At 38.8% G+C, this 25,904-nt stretch overlaps 1 protein-coding gene across 1 annotated transcript in view; it reads left to right on the top strand.

Moving 5' to 3' along the window:
• Positions 1-25,904, top strand: part of SLC26A8 (solute carrier family 26 member 8) — a 72,274-nt gene that overhangs the window by 22,211 nt on the left and 24,159 nt on the right. Inside the window, 6 exon segments of the mRNA XM_060162696.1 lie at positions 37-153; positions 2,045-2,226; positions 11,105-11,269; positions 11,961-12,110; positions 21,113-21,195; positions 25,324-25,471. Of these exon segments, the coding sequence (XP_060018679.1) occupies positions 37-153; positions 2,045-2,226; positions 11,105-11,269; positions 11,961-12,110; positions 21,113-21,195; positions 25,324-25,471 (845 nt within the window).

Raw genomic sequence — 25,904 nt, 5'->3', positions numbered from 1 at the left:
GCTACCTTCGCTTACTTAAAGTATCTTGCTTTTCAGGCCTGACGTTTGGTTTGCTGGCAAGGCAACTGGTTCCTCCTCTCAATATCTCTTATGCAGCTTTCTGTGCTTCAATAATTTATGGAATTTTGGGATCATGTCATCAAATGTCCATTGGTGAGTTCAGTGCCGGAACCACAGGAGGTGGATGAAGTCTCCATCTCAGTCATTTACTTATTGCTAAGGAACCCAAGCTAAAGTTATGTTTAAGGTAGAAAGAAAGGAGGCAGAAGATGGATATTCTATCCATAGCATTAGTGTTCAGATTGGTCAGAAATTGAACACTTTTTGTGAAATTAGAAATTGAACACTTTTTAGAAATTGAACACTTCTTTTGTGATATTATTAATGTCACCACCAGACAAACAGGCCAGCAAGCTATTAAAGGAATTATAGGACAAGAGGTACTTTTCTTGGTGAAATTACCACATGTTGGAATCTGACTATCCTCAACCTGGAAGATCCAGAAATGATTTTGCCCAAACTCCTAGAGTGGATCCACTTTTCAGCTGTACCCCTAATAACCAAAATCTGTGGACCTGACTTATAATAATCATGTCAGGGCTCCCTTGGTGGCACAGTGGTTAGGAATCCGCCTGCTGCCGGAGACACGAGTTCGAGCCCTGGTCCGGGAAAATGCCACATGCCGCAGAGCAACAAAGCCCGTGTGCCACAACTACCGAGCCTGCACTCTACAGCCCATGAGCCACAACTACTGAGCCTGTGTGCCACAACTACTGAAGCCCACGCGCCTAGAGCCTGTGCTCCGCAACACGAGAAACCACCACAGTGAGAAGCCTGTGCACCGCAGCAAAGAGTAGCCGTTGCTCACCGCAACTAGAGATAGCCTGCGTGCAGCAACGAAGCCCCAATGTGGCCAAAAATAAATAAATAAATAAATAAATAAAATTTATATAAAAAAATAACAATAATCATGTCAGATTATTAATTTACATTGAGAAAATGCTGTCATAGTAATCAAAGCACTCAAACCCACAGGATAAGCACTTTTCTTCCCTGAGTCAAAAGTCCATCTACTAATTTATAATTGGAAATGACTGTTACAGAGACCAGACTAGCTGAAGTTCATATAATTAGCACAATTACTTCCCCTAGGTGAACCCATACAGAAATCAAATCACAAAATGCCCTGAGAGTCTCAGAAGGGCATCACCAACATTCACTCAGTAAAGTGCCTTTTTCTGAGCTTCCACACTGTGTAACTGACCAAGCAACCAACACTGACCGTTCTGACTGTCACAGTTTTTCTCCAGGTGTGTTTGTATATTCAGTCCAGTTCCCATCCCATTCTGTTGAGTGCTCCTTTGCCTTTTTTAAGGACAATATTCCATATCTTTCCTAAAATCTATTATGTGTTGATTTTACATTTGAACACTAAGAGAACTATTTTATTCCCATTTTTCCAAGTTCCCAGAGCACATTACAATCATTTCCAAATACTGATAACAAGGGCTACTAGAGTTTTGTTTCTGTTAGGTACTTTAAAGGTAAGATTTGCCTTTGCCTCCCTTATGCTGATAGTAGAAGTAAATGAAATTATATTTGAAATAGGTTTAGCTCCATGTCATTTTGCACCTATTAAATCCTTCATAAGTGTTAGGTATTATTTTTCTTCTTCTTATTATTGATTAGCTTTGTTTTCTGATCCTTTCACCACCATCTCATGTTTTACCGTTTCTAAGAACAGGCACAGTGGCTGAGCCTGATATACATTTCTAGTCAATTTCTCTTTAATCCTACTCCATATGCCCATGATGCAAAGAGGTTAATACCTAGACCACCAAGATCTAAAACTTGTGAGTTCGTTACAGTACGTGGAGCCAGAGTTCTTTTCCCTGCTCTTTCTTATTTCTTGGTGGCCACTTTCAAATAAGAAAAGTTTGTCAGATCAAGGACAAAACATCAGACCATGCCTTGCTTTTGTCAATATCTGTCAGTTTACCTGGACTTAAAACCTCACCTTCTGCCTGAACATTTTCTTTCATAGGTACATTCTTCCTTGTGAGTGCTCTGACGATCAATGTCCTGAGGACGTACCCATTCAACGGTGGCCACGTAATACTGGGAACTTTCATCAAGGATGACTTTTCTAACCTCTCCTTCTTTGAGAACTATAACAAATCCTTGAGTGTGATGGCATCCACAACGTTGCTGACTGGGATTATTCAGGTAGGACCTGAGTCTCTGAACCCCTAAAAAAGCAATAAATAAATAAAGGGTCTGCACGTGGATCCCTTCCTTTAATCGCTCCTGTTACCCATTGTGATATATCTGGAACTTAAGTGATTTAAGTTTTCAAAAACTTATGGGTCTTGTGGATAGGCTATCTCCTCAGTAACAAAACTTCTCCCTCCTCTGAAGTCTACCACATTGGTTTAGGATGAGATACTCAATATTCTCATCAGTCCCTGATACTCTAAGACTAAAGAAGTGTCCCAGGGACTGTGGCCTAGAGTTCTACTCATGATTTCACGTTTTAAAAAATTTCTTTCTATTCTTTCAACAAGAATAGCATTCATGGGATCCCATACTATATTTTTGGTTGGTGACCATTAGAGTCAGACCTGAAATCCTTTTTCTGCAATGATGGGACTCAGCTAATGGGCAATATCAATGACTTATTAAAATATCAAACCTTATTTTGGGCTTATTTTTAATTTCTTCTGTGAGTCTACCATCTGAAGTGTCACCCACTGAACTAAAGTCACATATTTCAGTTTTATTTCTCTTTCTTCTCAGCTAACCTGCTCTATAGCTAATTTTCACTGATTTCCCCTGGGGCCATCTTTTATTAGGCAAGGACTTATTGGAAGCCTACAAAGGCAGGCTATTATGGTAGGCTGACGCCAGCCCTGACACTTACCAGCTATGTGACTTACTTAAGTTATCTTACCTTCGTGGGCCTCAGTTTCTTCATGTTTAAAATGGGAAAAATAATATTTGTATTGCAGAGTTCTTGTGAGGATTAAGTGAGAAAATGCATGCAAAGCATTCAGCCCAGAGCCTGTCACATAGTAAGTGTTAATAAATTATAATTACCAAGTATAGAGAAATGAAATTTGTACTTTAATAGAGACCAAAAATTTTTTTTAAAAAGATATAATACCAGGCTTCCCTGATGGTGCAGTGATTGAGAGGCCGCCGGCCAATGCAGGGGACGTGGGTTCGAGCCCTGGTCCGGGAAGATCCCACATGCCGCGGAGCAGCTAGGCTCGTGTGCCACAGCTGCTAAGCCTGTGCTCTGGAGCCTGTGAGCCACAACTACTGAGCCCACGTGCCACAACTACGGAAGCCCACGTGCCCAGAGCCCGTGCTCTGCAACAAGAGAAGCCACTGCAATGAGAAGCCCATGCACCACAACGAAGAGTAGCCCCCGCTTGCTGCAACTAGAGAAAGCCCGCAAGCAGCAACGAAGACCCAGTGCAGCCAAAAATAAATAAATAAAATAAATAAATTTATTAAAAAAATAAAAATAAAAAGATATAATACCTGTGTTTAAAATATTCAATCTTGTAGGTGAAGACAAAATAACAGGCAGTAAGTCAGCAACCTATTAATTATCTAAGTGGCCTTGGCAAGTTCTTTCCCCTTGTTTGAGTGTCATTTTTTTTTCATGTAATAAAGGAGGAGATATTCCATTTACAGAAAGATGGAATATATGTACTTTTGCCTATTCCTCCTGCTAAGAAAACTAAAAACCTTGGAAAATTATATACAAAACAAACGTAAAATGACTCTGGAAGGTGAAGAGAAGAAGACAAACTGGCTCAGACCCAAGGAACAACACAGTGGTGAGTTCCTTGGGTTTTCTTCTTTGCCTCATATATCTCAGACTTGGTGCTGAAGAAGCCAGAAACCCAAAATGCCAACACGGGCAGACCAAAAAAAAGCCCCAACAAAAGTCTGCTCTTTATAGCCACAGGACCAGGAAAGACTAGCAAGACTGAAAACTTTTACCCAATAACTGCTCTACTCCAGACAAACACCAAACAAAACAAAACAAAACAAAACAAAAACAACCTGTGGTGTCATCCCCACTCATGCCAGCAAAGGCCAAGCAGGGAGCCCAGACTTCCACACTCACCCAGCTGTAATAAGGTAGCCACCTGGGGTATTGTCAGAGAAGGCCTGGGAGTCAAGGGAGTCAAGACTTTCATCTCCACGGGGCAGTAATGAGACACCCTTCCTAATCCTTGCTGGGGTGTGTCAGAGAAAGCCTAGTGAAGGGTCAGGTCTTTCACCCAACACAGCAGTAATGATGACAACCCCCTCTTCAGCAGTGTCAATGGAGGCGTTGTAGGGAGAAATAAAGGCATTTCTGTCTCTCCCAGCCAGGATGGGAGGCCTAGTGGGGAGCCAGAACTTCCATCCCTTCCCAGCAAAAATGAAGAGTCCCTATTGCCTCAAGTGTCAGTGGATTTTGAGAGGCTTTTGAGAGGAGAACCTGGACTTCTGCCTTACCAGGCAGTAACAAGGTAGCACCTTCCCCTTCCCCTGCCAGCACTTTATCAAAATAAGCTGGCTAAAACAGAAGGTTTAAATAAGATCCAGAGTCTTATAGCATAGTACACAAAATGTCAACAATTAAACTGAAAATAACTTGTCATATCAAGAACTGAGAACATTTCAACTTAAATGAAGAAAGACAAGAAAAAGATGCCAGCACTGAGATGATAGAGATATCAGAATTATCTGGGATAAATTATAAAGCAGCCATCCTAAAAACGCTTCAGCAACCAATTATGAACATGCTTGAAACAAGTGAAAAAATAGGAAGTCTTAAAAAGTAAATAGAAGATGTAAAGAAGAACCAAATGAAAATTTTGGAGCTGAAAAATACAATAGCCAAAATTAAAAATTCAAAGGATGGGCTCAACAGCAAAATGGAGGAGACAGAGGAAAAAAATCAATGAATTTGAAGACAGAACAATAGAAATTACCCAGTCCGAACAACAGAGAGAAAATAGACGGAAAAAAAAATTAACAGAGCCTTAGGGACAAATGGGACTATAAAAAAAGCTCTAAAATTTGTGTCATAAGCATCCCAGAAAGGGAGGAGAAAAAAGATGGGGCTGAGTTATTTGAAGAAATAATAGCTGAAAACTCCCCAAATTTGGCAAAAAATATAATCCTACGGATTTAAGAAGCTTGGAAAAACCCAAAGAAGATAAATCCATAGAAATCCACATCAAGACAAATCATGTTTTGTTTTGTTTTTTTAATTTTTGGCTGCATTGGGTCTTTGTTGCCGTGCTCAGGCTTTCTCTAGTTGTGGCGAGTGGGGCCCATTCTTCATTGCGGTGCACAGGCTTCTCATTGCGGTGGCTTCTCTTGTTGCGGAGCACGAGCTCTAGGCATGTGGGCTTCAGTAGTTGCGATGTGTGGGCTCAGCAGTAGTGCCACATGGGCTCAATAGTTGTGGCTTGCGAGCTCTAGAGTGCAGGCTCAGTAGTTGTGGTGCATGGGCTCAGTTCCTCCATGGCATGTGGGATCTTCTCTGACCAGGGCTTGAACCCATGTCCCCTGCATTGGCAAGTGGATTCTTAACCACTGCACCACCAGGGAAGTCCCCATAGTCAACTTCTGAAAACTAAAAACAGTGAAAAAAAAAATCTTGAAAGCAGTGAGAGAAACACTGCACTACAGGGGGAAAATAATTTAAATGATAGCAGATTTCTTATTAGAAACCATGGAGACCAGAAGGAAATTGCACAATATTTTTTGTTTGCTGAAAGAACTGTCAATCCAAAATCATAGCCTCAGTGAAAATATCCTTCAGGAATGAAGAAGAGGGATTTCCCTGGTGGTGCAGTGGTTAAGAATCCATCTGCCAATACAGGCAACACAGGTTCAAGCCCTGGTCCGGGAAGATCCCACATGCTGCAGAGCTACTAAGCCCATGCATCACAACTACTGAGCCTGCGCTCTAGAGCCTGCGAGCCACAACTACTGAGCCCACATGCCACAACTACTGAAGCCTGCATGTCTAGAGGCCATGCTCCACAACAAAGAGAAGCCACCGCAATGAGAAGCCCACATACCGCAACAAAGAGTAGCCCCCGCTCGCCACAACTAGAGAAAGCCCACATGCAGCAATGAAGACCCAACACAGCCAAAAATAAATACACTAATTAAAAAAAAAAAAAAAGAATGAAGAAGATACCAAGACGTTCTCAGATGAAGCAAAACTAAGAGAATTTGTCACCAGCAAGACCTACCCTAAAAGAATGGCTAATGGAAGTTCTCTAAACAGAAAGGAAATGATAAAAGAAGGCATCTTGGAACATCAAGAAGGAAGAAAGAACAATGGAAAAGGAAAAATATGGATAAATATGGTAGTTTTCCTTGCTTGTTGGGTTTTCTAAATTATGTTCAATGGTTGAAACAAAATTATAACACTGTCTGATGTGGTTCAAAATGAATATGGAAGAAATACTTAAAACAATTCTTTTATAAAAAACATAAAGGGAGGTAAAGTTTCTATAATTTGCTCAAACTGGTAAAATGTTTACACCGGTAGACTGTGATAAGTTATGCATATATAATGTAATACCTAGGACAACCACTTAAAATCTATACAAAGAGATACACTCAAAAACACTATAGATAAATCAAAATGAAATTCTAAAAAATGTTCAAGTAACCAATGAAATCAGGAAAAATAAAGAGTTGAAAAACAGAGAAAACAAACAGGAAAATGGCAGACTTAAGCCCTAACGTATTGACATTTACATTAAAGTTAGAGACTGACATATTTAGAAATATGCTGTCTACAAGAAACATCAAATATAATAATATAGACAGGTTGAAAGTAAAAAAATGGAAAGATAGATCATGCAAATATTAATCAAAGGAAACAGGATTGACTATATTAATATCAGATAAAGTAGACTTCAGAGCCAAGAAAATTACCAGAGGTAGAGAGGGACATTATATAATGATAAAAGTATCAGTCTACCAAGAAGACATAGCAATCCTACAAAGGTATGCACCAAACAACAGAGCTACAAAATATGTGAAGCAAAAACTGATATAACTGGAAAGGAGAAATAGACAAATCCACAATTACAGTTGGAGACTTCAACACCCCTCACTCAACAATTGATTGGACAACTAGACAGAAAATCAGCAAGCATATAATAAAATTCAAAATATCAACAACACCAATAGGATTTGAGACATTTACAGAATACTCCCACCAATAACAGCAGAATACACATTCTTTTCAACAACTCATGGAACATACAGCAAGATAGACTGTATCCTGAGCTATAAAACAAACCTCAATAAATTTAAAAGAATTGAAATCAAACAGTATGTTCTCTGACCACAGTGGAATCAAACTAGAACTCAATAACAAAAAGTTAACAGGAAAGTCTCCAAATATCTGGATACTACTAAACAGCATACTTCTAAATAATCCATAAGTCAGGTAGGAAATCCCAAGGGAAGTTTTTAAAAAATACATTGATGTAGGGACTTCCCTGGTGGTGCAGTGGGTAAGAATCTGCCTGCCATTGCAGGGGACATGGGTTCAATCCCTGGTCCAGGAAGATCCCACATGCTGCGGAGCAACTAAGCAACTAAACAACTACTGAGCCTGTGCTCTAGGGCTGGCGAGCCACAACTACTGAGCCCACGTGCTGCAACTACTGAAGCCCACGCACCTAGAACCCATGCTCCGTAACAAGAAAAGCCGCCGCAATGAGAAGCCCGTGCACCACAATGAAGAATAGCCCCCACTCGCCACAACTAGAGAAAGCCTGCATGCAGCAACAAAGACTCAACGCAGCCAAAAATAAATAAAATTAAATCTTAAAAAAAATACCTTGAAGTAAATGAAAATAAAACATACCAAAATTTTTGGAACACAGCTAAAGCAGTGCTGAAAAGGAAATTTATAGCACTAAAATGCATACAGTAGAATAAAGAAAATGTCTCAAATTAATAATAAAAGCTCCCTCTTCAAAACCTAGAAAAATAAGAGCAAATTAAACCCAAAATAAGCAGAAGGAAGGAAATAATAAAGAGCAAAAATGAATGAAATTGGAAAGTTTACATACTGATGATTCCATTTATGTAAAATTCTTGAAGTGACAAAATTATAGAAATGAAGAATAGATTAGTTGTCGCCAGGGATTAAAGATGGGTAGAGGTCAGAGGATGGAGATTGGAGGTAGAGATGAGAGGTAAGAGGCTATTAAAGGACAACAGGAGGGATCTTTGTGCTGATGGAATTATTTTGTAACTTGGTTGTATTGATGTCAGTATCCTGATTGTGGCATTGTATCAATACTATAGTTGTGCAAGATGTTATCATTGGGGTAACTGGGTAAACCGGATCTCTGTGTGTTGCTTTTTTACAATTTCATGTCAATCTACAATTATTTAAAATAAAAAGTTTAAATTAAAAAAAAGTCTGAACTAGATATTAATAGCTAACATTTATTGCTATGTGCTGTCAATATTCAAAGCACTTTACATGTTTTATCTCATTTGATCCTCACAACACCCCCCTGTATGAGGGTAGGTATTATTCTGGTACTTATTTTAAAGAAATAAAGGTATAAAGAGGTTAAGTGAATTGCCCAAGGTCACATAACCAGTACGATTCAAAACTGGGATTCAGGCTCAGTTTGTCTACCTCTAGAATCTGTGCACTAGATAATCTTAAAGTGAAAACTAGTGTTAATAAAAGTGAAGAGTTTGTTGTCAAAAGAATATGAAGTGGGGACTTCCCTGGCAGTCCAGTGGTTAAGAGTCCACGCTTCCACTGCAGAGGGCATGGGTTCGATCTCTGGTTGGGGAATTAAGATCCCACATGATGCGCAGTGTGGCCAAAAAAAAAGAATATGAAGTGAAGGAATAACTTTTAGCTGGGATGGAGTTGTCTGGGAAGGAAACAACCATTTATTGAGCCTTTCCTTCATTCATCAAACATTTAGTACAGAACTTCCTCAGCTTATGATGGAGTTACATACTGATAAACCCATGGTAAGTTGAAAATGCTGTAAGTCGAAAATACATTTAATACACCTAGTTTACCAAACATCATAGCTTAGCCTGGCCTACCTTAAACGTGCTCAAAACACTTACATTAGACTACACTTGGGCAAAATCATCTAACACATTATCTGTTTTATAATAAAGTGCTGAATATCTCATGTAATTTGTTGAATACTGTACTAAAGGTGAAAAACAGAATGGCTGTCTGAGTACAGAATAGTTATAAGTGTATCAGTTGTTTACCCTCATGATTGTTTGGCTGACTAAGAGCTGTCACTCACTGCCACTGCCCGGCATTACAACAGAGTATCATACAGCATATGGCTAGCCCAGAAAAAAAAATACCAAAATTCAAAGTACGGTCTCTACTGAATGCATATGCTTTTGCACCATCGTAAAGTTGAAAAAAATGTTAGAACCGTTGCAATTTGGGAACTGTCTGTACTTGTTTTCAATAAGGATGGCAGATAGGTTTCATGTCACAGACCAATTCTGACTGACAACTGATGCCTAGAAAGTTACATTAACATCAGATTCTGATGCCACATCACAGCTGGGTAAGGAAGAGTTCTGTGGTTAATTATAGATATTTTCCATTTACAAGGTGGAAGGAAGGGATGGCATGAAGAAAGAATGGTACATATTTGCATCTGTCACTATTTTCAGATTTGAGCTAAGTGTTTTACGTGAATTATGTAGTGTAATCCATACAAAACACTGCATGTTGGGTATTATTCATTCTATAGGTGAGGAGACTGAGGTTTGGAGAGTTTAATAAACTTGCCCAAACTCACTCAGGCAGTGAGAGGTAGAGCCAGCATTGAAGCCAAGTTCTCCATCCCCAGGAATCATGCTGTTTGCACCACACCTCCTGAAGAAGAGAAGTTTCACTGAGCTTTTGAAAGAGATGATAAACATGGATTGGCAAAGAGATGGCAGAGGGGTTTGGGCATAAGCACAGAAGTAAAAATCAGCCAGCCACACTAATGACAGGAAGCAGATTGGCCTGACTAGAGTAAAGAGCATATTGGGCAGTAATGACAGGACATTAAGGGAGACCAACTGCCCAGCTAACTGAAAGCTTTGAAACAAAAAGCTTTTAAAGCTAATAGATTTATTCTTCCAAGTTTGTTTTCTGAAAGTTCCTAGTGCAGTGGAAGATGAAGCAGTGACAATAGAAGACTTCACGACTTTTGTTTTTCTTTCCCCATCTTCTTCATTGGGCTGTGTCATTTTTCTTAACCTACCCTCTTAAGAGGGTTGGGGCTCACCCCCTATCCATAATTTTACAATTTTTTTTATTATAAAAGATGAACATGTATATTGCAAAAAATCTCAAATAATAAAACAGTGTATAAATTACAAATATTGCCCCAAACTTTTAATCCCATTCCCCAAAGGTAACTTCTGTTAATAGTTTGGCATCTATCCTTTTAGATGCTTTGCTTGTTTATTACATAACATTTAAAAAATATATTTACATATATATGCATGTGTACATGTAAAATGCTACATCATACATGTATTCATGTATAATCCTGAAGACATAAATTCAGCTTAATCATTCTTCATAAAGATAAGCGTCAAAGGCCAGAAAGTTTAAGCTGGAACCCAGTTTGTTTTAATATTTTCCTTTGCGAAAAGCTGCATTCCTCACAGGGATATTAACCTCTCATGAAGAGGGCTATCAAAGCTTCTAGTGAAAAGGGCTTTGAAAAGGCAAGGTCTTGTTCTGATCACTTTGTCACTGTTAACCCCACATCAACAAGGTCAGTAGATTCTAAAGTAAGAACTTAAGTTTATGAACTCGTGAAGAAAGGAGTGTGGTCTTATGTCTGTAGGAAACCTCTGAATCAACACCAAGGACCTACCTTAGCTCATCAATTTCAGTTGATTAGGGAAAGAGGAACAAGAGTTATCAAAGGGGCCTAACTTAACTTTTTTTTTGGAACCCCTCTGGAGTTTGCCTAATTGGTGACATTGCTGGTTTGATGACATTCTTCCTCACTCTGGTTTTCTTTTCCATCTGAACCCCCTACAGCTATCAATGGGCATGTTAGGTTTTGGCTTCATTATCACTTACATTCCGGAGGCTGCAATCAGTGCTTACCTGGCTGCCACGGCACTACACATTATGCTGTCCCAGTTGACCTGCATCTTCGGGATTATGATTAGTTTCCATTCTGGTCCCATCTCCTTCTTCTATGTGAGTAATTTCTACCCTCACCTAGACTTACAAATGCCCCTCCCCTTGCCTCCAAAAAAGTAGACCCAAGTGGAGAGACTCCTGCATAGGCAGCTGGGTCAAGAGAGTCCTAGAAATAATTTCACCTCTTCTAGATTTACAGTCTTGATTAATTGCAGATGCCAGTTGGACCATGTTCCCAGCTGCATTAACCATTTCACCCCAGCCTTTTAAACCAACGTGAGTTATATTAAAATTTGGTCTTTGAGATACTGTATTATCATACTTCTTCCCGTTACATGCCTCCTGAAAGACATATATCCTAAAACATAATATATACAGAATATAAAATGCAAAGTAGTCCCTGAATGCAAGCATGTCCTAGGAGCCAAGCTAAACATACATGGTCTGGGAAAATTGATAAAGAATAGGCTAATAAACAGAACTCCTGGGTCCTTTCCACTACACTGAAACATAGAAAGTGTATTATCTTCTTACTGGACATTATAGTCTTTTAATATATTGTTTTCAATTAAAAAATATGTATCCACCTACTTGCTCTCACTGTTCTAGTAATGCTCATAAAGACCTCTGTGCCTAGCAACACTGCCTAGGGACTTCCTTTTCAACTAATTTAGAAAGAATGTCATTTTCTACATTTAGGCAATTATCACATCCCTTTCTAAGCCTCTGTAATTTTGTTTTCTTTCAGAACATAATTAACTACTGTATAGGTCTCCCCAAAGCTAATTCCACCAGCATCTTACTATTTCTAACTGCTATTGTTGCTCTGAGAATCAACAAATGTATCAGAATTTCCTACAATCAGTACCCCATCAAGTTTCCCATGGAAATTTTTCTGGTAGGTGTTTTCATTTTGTTTTGTTTTGTTTTGCTTTTTATTGGAGTATAGTTGCTTTACAATGTTGTGTTAGTTTCTGCTGTACAGCAAAGTGAATCAGTTATATGTATACATATATCCCCTCTTTTTTAGATTTCCTTCCCATTTAGGTCACCACAGAGCACTGAGTAGAGTTCCCTGTGCTATACAGTAGGTTTTCATTAGTTGTCTATTTTATACATAGTAGTGTATATAAGTCAATCCCAATCTCCCAATTCATCCCATCCCCCTTCCCCCGTTGGTATCCATAAATTTTTTCTCTACATCAGTGTGTATTTCTGCTTTGAAAACTGGTTCATCTGTATCATTTTTCTACATTCCACATATATATGTTAATATACCATATTTGTTTTTCTCTTTCTGACTTACTTCACTCTGTATGACAGTCTCTAGGTCTATCCACGTCTCTGCAAATGGCATTATTTCATTCCTTTTTATGGCTGAGTAATATTCCATTGTATATAGGTACCACATCTTCTTTATCCATTCCTCTGTGGATGGACATTTAGGTTGCTTCCATGTCCTGGCTATTGTAAATAGTGCTGCAATGAACATTGGGGTACATGTATCTTTTTGAATTATGGTTTTCTCCCAGTATATGCCCAGGAGTGGGATTGCTGGGTCATATGGTAATTCCAGTTTTAGTTTTTTGAGGAACCTCCATACTGTTCTCCATAGTGGTTGTACCAGTTTACATTCCCACCAACAGTGTAGGAGGGTTCCCTTTTCTCCACATCCTCTCCTGCATTTATCATTTATAGGTTTTTTGATGATGACCATTCTGACCAGTGTGAGGTGATACCTCACTGTAGTTTTGATTTGCATTTCTCTAATGATTAGTGATGTTGAGCATGTTTTCATGTGTTTGTTGGCCATTTGTATGTCTTCTTTGGAGAAATGTCTATATAGGTCTTCTGCCCATTTTTTCATTGAGTTGTTTTTTTTGATATTGAGCTGCATGAGCTGTTTGTATATTTTGGAGATTAATCCCTTGATGGTTGCTTTGTTTGCAAATATTTTCTCCCATCCTCTTGGATGTCTTTTTGTTTTATTTATCATTTCCTTTGCTGTGCAAAAGCTTTTAAGTTTCATTAGGTCCTATTTGTTTATTTTTGTTTTTATTTTCATTACCCTAGGAGGTGGGTCAAAAAATCTTGCAGCAATTTATGTCAAATTGTGTTTTGACATAATTTGACATTTGACAAATATGTCAGAGAGTGTTCTGCCTATATTTTCCTCTAAGAGTTTTATAGTGTCCAGCCTTACATTTAGGTCTTTAATCCATTTTGAGTTTATTTTTGTGTATGGTGTTAGGGAGTATTCTAATGTCATTCTTTTACATGTAGCTGTCCAGTTTTCCCAGCACCACTTATTGAAGAGACTGTCTTTTCTCTATTGTATATTCTTGCCTGCTTTGTCATAGATTAGGTGACCGAAGGTGCATGGTTTTATCTCTGGGCTTTCTATCCTGTTCCATTGATCTATATTTCTGTTTTTGTGCCAGTACTATATTGTCTTGATTACTGTAGCTCTGTAGTATAGTCTGAAGTCAGGGAGTCTGATTCCTCCAGCTCCGATTTTTTCCCTCAAGATTGCTTTGGCTATTTGGGGTCTTTAGTGTTTCCATACAAATTGTAAAAATTTTTGTTCTAATTCTGGAAAATTGCTATTGGTAGTTTGATAGGGATTGCATTGAACGTGTAGATTGCTTTGGGTAGTATAGTCATTTTCACAGTATTGATCCTTCCAATCCAAGAACATAATATGTTTCTCCATCCGTTAGTGTTGTCTTTGATTTCTTTAATCAGTATCCTATAGTTTTCTGAGTACAGGTCTTTTGTCTCCTTAGGTAGGTTTATTCCTAGGTATTATTCTTTTTGTTGTGGTGATAAATGAGATTGTTTCCTTAATTGCTCTTTCTGACCTTTCATTGTTAGTATATAGGAATGCAAGCGATTTCTGTGTATTGATTTCGTATCCTACAACTTTACCAGATTCACTGATAAGCTCTAGTAGTTTTCTGGTGGCCTCTTGAGGTTTTTCTGTGTATAGTATCAAGTCATCTGCAAACAGGGACAGTTTTACTTCTTCTTTTCCCGTTTGGATTCCTTTTATTTCTTTTCCTTCTCTGATTGCCGTGGCCAGGACTTCCAAAACTATGTTGAATAATAGTGGCGAGAGTGGACATCCTTGTCTTGTTCCTGATCTTAGAGGAAATGCTTTCAGTTTTTCACCATTGAGAGTGATGTTAGCTGTGTACTTGTCATACATGGCCTTTATTATGTTGAGGTAGGTTCCCTCTATGCCCACTTTCTGGAGAGTTTTTATCATAAATGGGTGTTGAATTTTGTCAAAAGCTTTTTCTGCATCTATTGAGATGATCATATGGTTTTTATTCTTCAGTTTGTTAATGTGGTGTATCACATTGATTGATTTGCATATATTGAAGAATCCTTGCATCCCTGGGATAAATCCCACTTGATCATGGTGTATGATCCTTTTAATGTGTTGTTGGATTCTGTTTGCTAGTATTCTGTTGAGGATTTTTGCATCTATATTCATCAGTGATATTGGTCTGTACTTTTCTTTTTTTGTAGTATCTTTGTCTGGTTTTGGTATCAGGGTGATGGTGGCCTCATAGAATGAGTTTGGGAGTGTTCCTTCCTCTGCAATTTTTTGGAAGAGTTTGAGAAGGATAGGTGTTAGCTTTTCTCTAAATGCTTGATAGAATTCACCTGTGAAGCCATCTGGTGCTGGACTTTTATTTGTTGGAAGATTTTTAATCACAGATTCAATTTCGTTACTTGTGATTGGTCTGTTCATATTTTCTATTTCTTCCTGGTTCAGTCTTGGAAGGTTGTACCTTTCTAAGAATTTGTCCATTTCTTCCAGGTTGTCCATTTTATTGGCATAGAGTTGCTTGTAGTAGTCTCTTATGATCCTTTGTATTTCTGCAGTGTCAGTTGTTACTTTTCCTTTTTCATTTCTAATTTTTATTGATTTGAGTCCTCTCTCTTTTTTTCTTGAGGAGTCTGGCTAATGGTTTATCAGTTTTGTTGATCTTCTCAAGGAACCAGCTTTTTTTTTTTTTTTTTTTTTTTGCAGTATGCGGGCCTCTCACTGTTGTGGCCTCTCCCACTGCGGAGCACAGTCTCCGGACACGCAGGCTTAGTGGCCATGGCTCACGGGCCCAGCCGCTCCATGGCATGTGGGATCCTCCCGGACTGGGGCATGAACCCATGTCCCCTGCATCGGCAGGCGGACTCTCAACCACTGCGCCACTAGGGAAGCCCAGAACCAGATTTTAGTTTCATTGATCTTTGCTATTGTTTTCTTCATTTCTATTTCATTTATTTCTGCTCTGATCTTTATGATTTCTTTCCTTCTACTAACTTTGGGTTTTGTTTGTTCCTCTTTCTCTAATTCCTTTAGGTGTAGGGTTAGATTGTTTATTTGAGCTTTTTGTTTATTGAGGTAGTATTGTATTACTATAAACTTCCCTCTTAGAATCTCTTTTGCTGCATCCCATATGTTTTGGGTCATCGTGTTTTCATTGTCATTTTTTTCTCGGTATTTTTTGATTTCCTCTTTGATTTCTTCCATGATCCATTGGTTATTTAGTAGCATATTGTTTAGCCTCCATGTGTTTGTGTTCTTTACAGTTTTTTTCCATAATTGATTTCTAATCTCATAGCGTTGTGGTTGGAAAAGATGGTTGATATGATTTCAATTTTCTTAAATTTACTGAGACTTGATTTGTGAGCGAAGATGTGATCTATCCTAGAGAATGTTCCATGTACACTTGAGAAGAAAGTGTATTCTACTGCTTTTGGATGGAATGTTCTATAAATATCAATTAAGTCTGTCTGGTCTAATGTGTCATTTAAGGCTTTTGTTTCCTTATTAATTTTCTGTCTGGATGACCTGTCTTTTGGTGTAAGTGGGATGTTTCTGGTAAGTGTTTTGATACTCCAAACTCATGGTTCAGATCATTTAAAATATGTATTTTTTAAATTAAATTAAAAGCAAGTAACGTCGGAAGGGAAATGTTCATAGGAGAATTGTAAAAATAATATTTTAAAAATGTATGTTGAGGGCTTCCCTGGTGGCGCAGTGGTTGAGAGTCCGCCTGCCGATGCAGGGGACATGAGTTCGTGCCCTGGTCCGGGAAGATCCCACGTGCTGCAGAGCAGCTGGGCCCGTGAGCCATGGCCGCTGAGCCTGCGCGTCCGGAGCCTGTGCTCCACAACGGGAGAGGCCGCAACAGTGAGAGGCCTGCATACCGCAAAAAAAAATGTATGTTGAATTGTGACAAAGCTGAATACATACATTTAGTTAGCTTATATTTTTTTAAACATGCTTATTTTTCAAAGGACTTTTATCTACTGCCTCTTTTTCATACTATTTGAAAAATAGGGTGTTTTTTGTATGTTGAATTGTGTTGAATTGTGTATGTATGTTGAATTGTATGTTGAATTGTATGTTGAATTGTGACAAAGCTGAATACATACATTTAGTTAGCTTATATTTTTTTAAACATGCTTATTTTTCAAAGGACTTTTATCTACTGCCTCTTTTTCATACTATTTGAAAAATAGGGTGTTTTTTTTTCCATTATGACAGTAATACAGGCTCATTCTAGCAATTTTTTTTTGGCCATGCCAAGTGGCTTGTGGGATCTTAGTTCCCTGACTAGGAATCAAACCCAGGTCCCCAGCAATGGAAGCATGGCGTCCTAACCACTGGACCGCCAGGGAATTCTAGCAATTTTGAAAAACAGAAAGAGAAAAAAAGAAGGAGGAAAAGAAATTCCTATAGCTGCACTATCCAAAGTCAACTACAATTGATATTCCTGTACTTTCAGTTATTCTCACCTTTCCTCTTTCAAACAAATACATGACAGGCCTATGCTCAGTGTTGATGAATTTCTGTATTCTTTTATGTAGAGGTTTCATTTCTATTTTAGTATAGCAGCAACCACACTGTTATTCAGCCTCCTTTCATTCTCCCTATGCTACAGTAAAGAAATTGAGGGAGATGAGATGTTAAATGAAAACTAATCCATGTCACTAAGTGGCAGAGCTGGGTTTGGGGAGGAGGGGCTGCTGGGGAAGGTGTGTGTTCATGTATATGTCCTAGGTTTTTTTAACATCTTTTTCTTTAGATCAGGGGAAATGTTAAACTAAATAAATATGATTGTTTTCTTTCTTTTCAAGAATATTAAAAAAATGTTGTCTAAAGATGACATTTCTTGTTTGTTTTAAGAAATCTGGGGGAACTCCCTGGTGGTCCACTGATTAGGACTCCACGCTTTCACTGAGGAGGGCGTGGGTTCAATCCCTGGTCCAGGGAACTAAGATCCCACAAGCCATGCGGCGCGGCCAAAAAAGAAAAAGAAAAAGAAATCTGATAAAATTTATCTTTTGCAGTTAACATTTTTACAATACTAAAGAGATTTTCATAAATAAAGCTCAGGTTTTTGGAGTCAGCATTTCTCTTACAAGGATCAATAAATCTTTGTGTGTCCATGAGCATTACTTTCCCTTTAAGAAGTGTTCTGTGATGGAGATAATTAAAGTTCACTGTGTGCACCCCTATATTTCCCAGCTGCCCTTGTAGTTAGGCAGGACCATGCAACTTTGGGGCTAAAGCATAGGCGAATAGGCATGAGTTCCCAATGTTCCTTCTTCCCCTGCTGTAGTAATCATAGGGGCTATATGTTGAGGTGATAGAGTCTCCAGGAAGAATTAGCCTGGATCCCCAAGGCACTATTTGCAAAAAAGCTGTCCTGAAGAGACACTGACCCACAGTGGACTTTGTGTGGGTAAAAAAATAACTTTCAAGTGCTAGGACACTAAGATCTCATGGTTTGTATATTGCCACAGTATAACATATTCTATGCTAACTAATCCAGGTCCATACTCTTCATGATTGAAAGAGTATAGGAATTGCTTTGGAAACTGAGACCAAGCTCTGTCTTATAACTGTTGTCTCCTTCTTGTGGAGGTGCATATCCTTTCTTCCTTGGAGTAGTTAAAAAGCTATCAATTCATAAAGGCAAAAAGCTGAATGGCTGCTTTTACAAAAGACCTTCCAAAACACTGTATACAAATAGTGGGGCCCTAGAGCCCAGGGAACAACGTGCATATGGAGTTTGGGGAGTGGAGTCAGAGGCAACCTCTCCTTCTCTTGGAACCAAGTACAACTCTGGCTTTTAGGAGGCTGAGGCTTTGGAGTCACCAGCAGATGGCATCTGTGACACAGACATCAGCGCGCTCTCTCTGTTTCTATCTCTGTTTCTGTGTCTCTCTTTGATTCCAGCTTTACTCAGGTATAAACTTATAAGATATTTAAAGTGTGCATCATGATGATTTGATACAGATATATATTGTGAAAGGATTTCCCCCATCTAGTTAATTAACACATCCATACCCCATACATTTATCTTTTTTTTTTTTTTTTTGGTGAGAACATTTAAGTTCTACTCTCTTAGCAATTTTTAAGTATATGATAAAATGTTATCAACTATAGTCACCATGTTTTACGTTAGATCCTCAGACCTTATTCATCTTGTAGCTGAAAGGTTGCACTGTTTTACCAACCTTTCTCAATTCCCCCATCCCTCAGTCCCTGGCAACCACTTTTCTACTCTCTGTTTCTATGAGCGTGACTGTTTTCTTTTTTGTTTTAGATTCCACGTATAAGTGATACCATGCAGTATTTGTCTTTCTCTGTCTAGCTTATTTCACTTAGCATAATGCCCTCAAGGTCCATCCATGTTGTCACAAATCAACCCTCTTTTAAGAGACATCAGCAGCAGGGATCATAGTGATTTTCCTTTAAGCAACCTCAAAGGCAATAACATTAACCTGGGTTATTAGGAAAGGAGAGGAGTAAGAGTATAGAGGATGCTGTGGGTTGACTATGGCTGACAGATTGGTTTGTGAGCCATAGTTAAGACATTCCTTTGGGGAATGCTATAAATAATTAGGTTGCACCATGAAGTGAAGTGGAGAAATAAACTGAGGTCCAGCAACAAATGTAGGTGGAGACTTAGAATTATTGCAAATTAGACATTAAACTTTTTTGTGACCGGATTTATCCTCAAAGGTTATTGAAGCCTGCAATACACTACTTATACACATGTCAAGTCAAGTGATTGGGAACATTTTCTACTATATAGCAGGGATTAGAGATGTAGTTTAGAATTGGAAAAAGACCTCCATGTTTCCCTTGGAAATGAGGAAAGTAGGGGAGGGAGGATGAGAGTTGCTATGGTGTAGCGGGTGAAAAGCTTTCCACAACACCCCATAAGAAACTACTGTGAAACTAAGATGTGCTGGAGATGGGCTTCCCTGGTGGCACAGTGCTTAAGAATCCGCCTGCCAATGCAGGGGACATGGGTTCAAGCCCTGGTCGGGGAAGGTCCCACATGCTGTGGAGCAACTAAGCCCGTGCACCACAACTACTGAGCCTGTGCTCTAGAGCCCGCGAGCCACAACTACTGAGCCCGCGAGCCACAACTACTGAGCCCGCATGCCGCAACTACTGAAGCCTGCGTGCCTAAAGCCCGTGCTCCACACAAGAGAAGCCACCACAGTAAGAAGACTGCGCACCACAACAAAGAGTAGCCCCTGCTCGCCGCAACTAGAGAAAGCCTGTGTGCAGCAACGAAGACCCAATGCAGCCAAAAAAAGGTTGTGCTGGAGGAAACTGCACATACCCAGCAGTCTATCCTTTAGATGGTAGTCTCAAATATTAAGGGAAAATTTCAAGGCAATATTTGGGATCCAGGTAAAATAAACTGACAAATAATTCAAGAGTTTCATAGATATAAGAAATTGTACATACTGTATGTTCATAATTAATGTATGGGTATGTGTGTATTTGTGTATATTTAAGCCGTATAGCAAACACCAAAAAAAAGCATCAATAGTAGTTATCTTTGGGTGATTTATTTCTGCTTTTAAATTTTTCATATTTTCTCTATTTTCCTTAATGAGCAAGTGTAACCTTTATACTGGAAATGAAAGAGTTTCTTGGCCACTTGCCACACTTCCTGTCCCTTAACTATATAAAGATCACAACTTTTCTGTTGATCCAGATCTTCCTTCCATTCTGATCTGTAGGCTTCCTAGGGGTCGTCATCTGAACACAGCATCACAGGTAAACCAACTGCTATCCTGCTCAGTGTCTGGCTGAGCTCTTAGAGCAGATGCTGGGAAAAGATTTATGTGATGGTAGGGATAATGGGGTAAAGCAACTATACATTATTATTTTTAAATGGGCATTGAGTTCTCTTGTCTCTGCTTTAATTTGCTTTGGTGTGAGGTCTTTATAAGGTGTAACAGCTGCTAGCTTGTCTATTTTCCCTCTAACAGACATTAGAAATGGAAGGGAGACTTGGTATTTCAGAAGGAAATGAAAGGAGAAAAAAGAAAGCAAGTAATTGCTTTGCTAAAGCAATTTTTCGTGTGTGCTATCAAATGCTGCTCCATCTTATTAATGGTTATTAATGATTATCAATATACCTCAACAATCCCCCAGAGGGCTTACTTGTATTGGGACAGTGTACCTAGATTTTAAAACTTTTAAAACCGAGGCCTTGGTTACAGCTATTATCTGAAAACATGTTTATACTTGATCCAGATATTTAAAGTTGGTGAGGAAAGAGAAGTCTAGGGCAACCATTTTTTCCTATTACTATGTCAGAGACCAAGCCTGAAGTTGTTTTTCATTCTGGTTACAGTGCTAAAAAGAGTTCAGGGAACCAAAAGTGTTGGGGAGGACTTCTGCCTTTGTTGTTCCACTGAACTGGCACTGCCTCTTTCTCCAACCTTCATGTATAGGGACTGCCACGTATTGCATTCCCTGTGCTGCCAGAGGCTATGGGCACCTCTGTTCTTGGAAGCAATGCATAATATTTAGATGATCACATGTCTTTTCCTTTTAAACCCCTACAGATTCTTGGGTTCGCTGCATTTGCAAACAAGGTAAACGTGGACACAGAAAACAGCAAGATGCTCATTGATATGATTCCTTATAGGTTGGTAATTCCACTTTTCAAGACTACTTTTCCCTTCCTGCTAACTCCTCTTAGCCTCTGACTACATAGCCTGTTTGGTATCATTGACCAAAACAGAGTGCCAGTTAGTTCTCCAGCAAGGATGGGTTTATTCGGGATCAGCAAAGAATTGCAATTTGGGGTCTGCAACCATGGCGAGTCACATGCAAGTCCTCCCACAGCAAGGGAAGAAGTTTTTATAAAGGGAAAAATAAAATTGGAGTGGGGGGAGCTATGGTTAACAAAAAGTCTATGACTTTTCATTGGCTGAGTCCTTTGCCAGGAAAGAAGAGGAGTCTTTCTTCTTCCTGTTGGGCTCTGCAATGGTCACAGGGTGTGAGAACTCCCCCTTTTGGTCTCCCAACTCTACTTAATTATTTTCTGTTTATTAATATTTTTTTAAACAATATTCTCTGCTAACAGTCTCTGGCCACAGCCAAATCTGGGTCATGGGCTCAAGTTCATTTTAGAACACAGAGGTTCTAAAGGACAAGGGCTAGGACAACCCCGTTCTTCTCTGGTCAGCCTTTGACTCTCTTCCCATGGTTGAGCCAATCCCCTTACCCAAGTAAACTGCTTGGATGCACTGAATACCAGAGAGACTCATGCATCTTTCTCACAGCACATTATGAACCTTCTCAACCTCCATACCTATCTGATTAACCCTCAAGGATGGGACAAGAGATACCTCTTTTCCTAGCCTCTCTCTGGGCTTCAGTGCTCAGGAGGTGAGCATTCCTTCTGTCTTCACCTACTTAGACTGAATGGGTGTCCTTGAGCAACATTACTTCATCACTCTGAGTAGAAAGCCTTCTTCAAGTAGTCTGGCATATGGAGTTCTTAAGGACTTGCAATTAATTGACATTATGATTCCTACCAGTGACTATGGGGCGTCACCCTTGCTTCTGTTAGGGAATTATAGTTTCTTTAACCTTGACCAGATGAATCACTTTAGCTAAGAAAGGCCGCATACCACAGTTTCTTGGCTTATGAGAAGGCTTTTGAAGAGCATTGTTTATTTCCTCATGTTCTTCAATAGGGAGTACAGCAAAGAGTCAATGATATTGGCTAGCCCCCAGTATACAAAACAGAGGCTACTTTGATGCAACCAGATTGAATTAATCTCATATCCTACCAGTTCTCGGTGAAATCTAATGATGATTAAATACATTTGAAATTCTGTTCACTTTTCTTAAACTGTGAGCAGGCAACCTAGGTACCAGGGAATACAATGGTAAATAAGACTTGGTCTCTGCCCTCAGGAAAAAAAAATGACAAGGGCAACAATGGGATTGATGCTTTACATAATTATTTTATGTCATTTGTTCCTCACAGTAATACTATAAGGAAGATATTATCTTCCTTTTATGGCTCAGGAAACTAAGGGTTACCAAGTTTAAATTACTTATCCAAGCTCACACAGCTGGTCAGTGTCAGAGCTACTATTTGAACCCATTTCTATTTAATTCCAAAACCTAGTATAATAACCCCTCTATTATACTTACTTAATATGCTTCTGTTATTAATGACTTAAAAAGCATACAATTAACCTTTGCTTATATTTCATCATAAGATTCAAGGGTATAGGTAGAGAAACAAACGTTTCAAAAATCTAATTTTAGGTATTGCTTTGAACTCCCTTTTTAATTACCTGTTTATCCACGGTTGCTAGGGACTAGAAAAACTGAACAATTTAGGTTAGTTCCTTCCACGTCCATGTCCCCTTTTAACTAAATTGCTGACAAAGAATTGAATGTTACAGAAAACATCAGGAAGGAAAGAAACAGTAGTTTATGCTATTATCATACTAAATATTTAAGGTTTACTAACATAGATTTGGGCAATAAATTCATGAAAATTAAAATCTTTTGTGCATCAAAAGACACTATCAACAGAGAAAAAAGACAACTCACAGAATAGGAGAAAATATTTGCAAATCGTATATGCTAAGGGATTAACATCCAAAATACATAGAGAACTCCTAAAACGCAACAACAAAAAACCAACAACCTGACTCAAAAAGTGGAGAAAGGACTTGAATAGACATTTTTCCAAGGATGATACACAAATGGCCAATAAACACATAACATGCTCAACATCACTAGTCATTTGGGAAATGCAAATCAAAACCACAATAATTCAATAGATACCACCTCACACTCATTAGTGTGACTACTATTTTTTTTTTAAAAAAGACGAAAATAACAAGTGTTGGTGAGGATGTGGAGAAAATGGAAATCTTGTGCACTGTTAGTGGGAATGTAAAATGTACAGCCACTGTGGAAAGTAGTATGCTGATTCCTCAAAAGATTAAAAATAGAATTGCCAAATGATCCAGCAATTCTACTTCTGGATATATACCGCCCAAAGTTAAAAGAAGTGTCTTGAAGAGATATTTGTGCACCTATGTTCATAGCAGCATTACTCACAATAGCTGAAATGTGGAAGAAACAGTAAGTGTCCATCGATGGATGAATGGATAAGCAAAATGTGTTATAAACATACAATAGAACATTTTTTGACAGTAAGAATATAGTTTTATTTATAGAATTAATAAAAGGAATATACCACACAAGTATTTTACACACAAAACACCTTAGACACAAAGATATGGAAGTGAATTTTTACAGTTTATTCACATTGAGTCTAGAATACTAGGTGACCCATTGTCACCTTTAAAAAACAGAACCTTGTCACATCTCTTGAATACAAATTAAACAGCTCAGACTGAGTTGGTCGAGGTCACATAGAATCTGGAACTCACTCTAGTCTGTGCCTTTACCCTAACTCTTGAAGCTGCTACACTCGTGACAGAATAATTCAGTGGGTGGTGAATCAGACAAAACAAACACCAAACAGACTCTCCTTCACAGCATGGCAGGTGTGAGGGAAAGATAAACTTTAAACAAAGCTGTATTTATCTCGCAACAATGCCCCAACTGGAGCACTTTTTTTTTTTTTTTCCTATAGACAGATACTCCTAACACACGATTCTTCTGCTGCTTAAGAACCTTCAATGGCTCCCTAGTGCCTATGAACTCACAATGGCAGCATGTTAAGGCTGAACTTTTCCTGTTTGTGACTAGCCCCAGTGGCTTAGCTGAAATTGTCTAAGATTTGATTGGAATTCAGTATTAATTGTGAAGTGGGAGAGAGAGACTGAAGGCTTCATAACAGTTCTGGAATGTGCTTAATTTGGGCACTGAAAATCCAAATATTTTAGCATTCAACTCCCCTCATACAATAGAATATTATTCAGCCTTAAAAAGGAAGGAAATTCTGACATATACTACAACATAGGTGAACCTTGAGGACGTTATGCTAAGTGAAATAAGCCAGTCAGAGAAAGACAATTACTATATGATTCCACTTATCTGAGGTACTTAGTAGTCAAAATCACCAAGACAGAAAGTAAAATGGTGGTTGTCAGAGCTGGGGGGAGGGAGAAATGGAGAGTTATTGATTAATAGTTATAGAGTTTCAGTTTTACAAGATGAAGGAGTTATGGAGTAGATGGTGGTGATGGTTGCCCATTATGAATGTATTTAATACCACTGAACAGTACATTTAAAAATGGCTAAGATGGTAAATCATGTTATGTGTCTTTTACCCAATTAAAATAATTGGGAAAAAAAGGTGTGGATAAGAATCAGAAGCAATTTTTACAAAGGACAATGACTAAAATTATACCCTAAAAGATTTGAGTTTGACTAGAAGGGAATACCTGGAGCTTTTTAGCTCTAAACCCTCTTAGGTATGATATATGCCTATTGCTTACCCACTGGTATGGTCTCAAACAGTGTAAATAAACTATTTTTCATTGATTTTTGTAGTTTTGCCTGTCCTATCTGTTGCCATTGTTACGTGGCAGAAACCTTGAACTAGAAGATAGCAGAGCATGTTCTCTTAATGGCTTTTGTAAGCTGGCTTGAGTTGCTGGCAGTTTTGGCAAGCTGCTGCCTGAGTTGCTCTTCTTATCTCTTATTTTTATTTTTTTTTAAAAGGGTCAGACCTTTTGAAATGGATGATAAAGTACGATAAGGTTGGAGTGGGGGAGATGCCAATAAATGATTCCTGCTATCTAGGAATAATTCCACCATTTTATTCCAGCTTCCTGTTTCCTGTAACGCCAGATATGAGCAATCTTACTGAAGTGCTTTTAGAAGCGTTCTCCTTAGCTTTAGTGAGCTCCTCTCTGCTCATATTTCTGGGCAGGAAGATTGCCAGTTTCCATAACTATGATGTCAATTCCAACCAGGTGAGAGGACAGGCCTTTCTATTACTTTCTGTGACCCTTTAATCTTTGTTCTCTAACCTTAGCCTGCAGTTAAAATGAAGACTGGATTCTTCTGTAACCAGAGAGTCACTTGGACCATGATTTGAATTACAATTACCAAAGGATGTTGTAAAAAATTATTTTTAATTATTTACTTATTTTTGGCTGCATTGGGTCTTCGTTGCTGTGTGGGGGCTTTCTCTAGTTGAGGCGAGTGGGGGCTACTCTTCGTTGTGGTGCGCGGGCTTCTCACCATGGTGGCTTCTTTTGTTGCGGAGCACAGGTTCTAGGCACGCAGGCTTCAGTAGTTGTGGCACGTGGGCTCTAGAGCAGAGGCTCAGTAGTTATGGCACTCGGGCTTAGTTGTTCCACGGCCTGTGGGATCTTCCCAGACCAGGGCTCGAACCTGTGTCCC

Source organism: Lagenorhynchus albirostris, chromosome 10, assembly GCF_949774975.1.
Source record: "Lagenorhynchus albirostris chromosome 10, mLagAlb1.1, whole genome shotgun sequence".
In the NCBI taxonomy this organism is placed as follows: domain Eukaryota; kingdom Metazoa; phylum Chordata; class Mammalia; order Artiodactyla; family Delphinidae; genus Lagenorhynchus; species Lagenorhynchus albirostris.
This window is presented reverse-complemented; position numbering and strand designations above follow the sequence as displayed.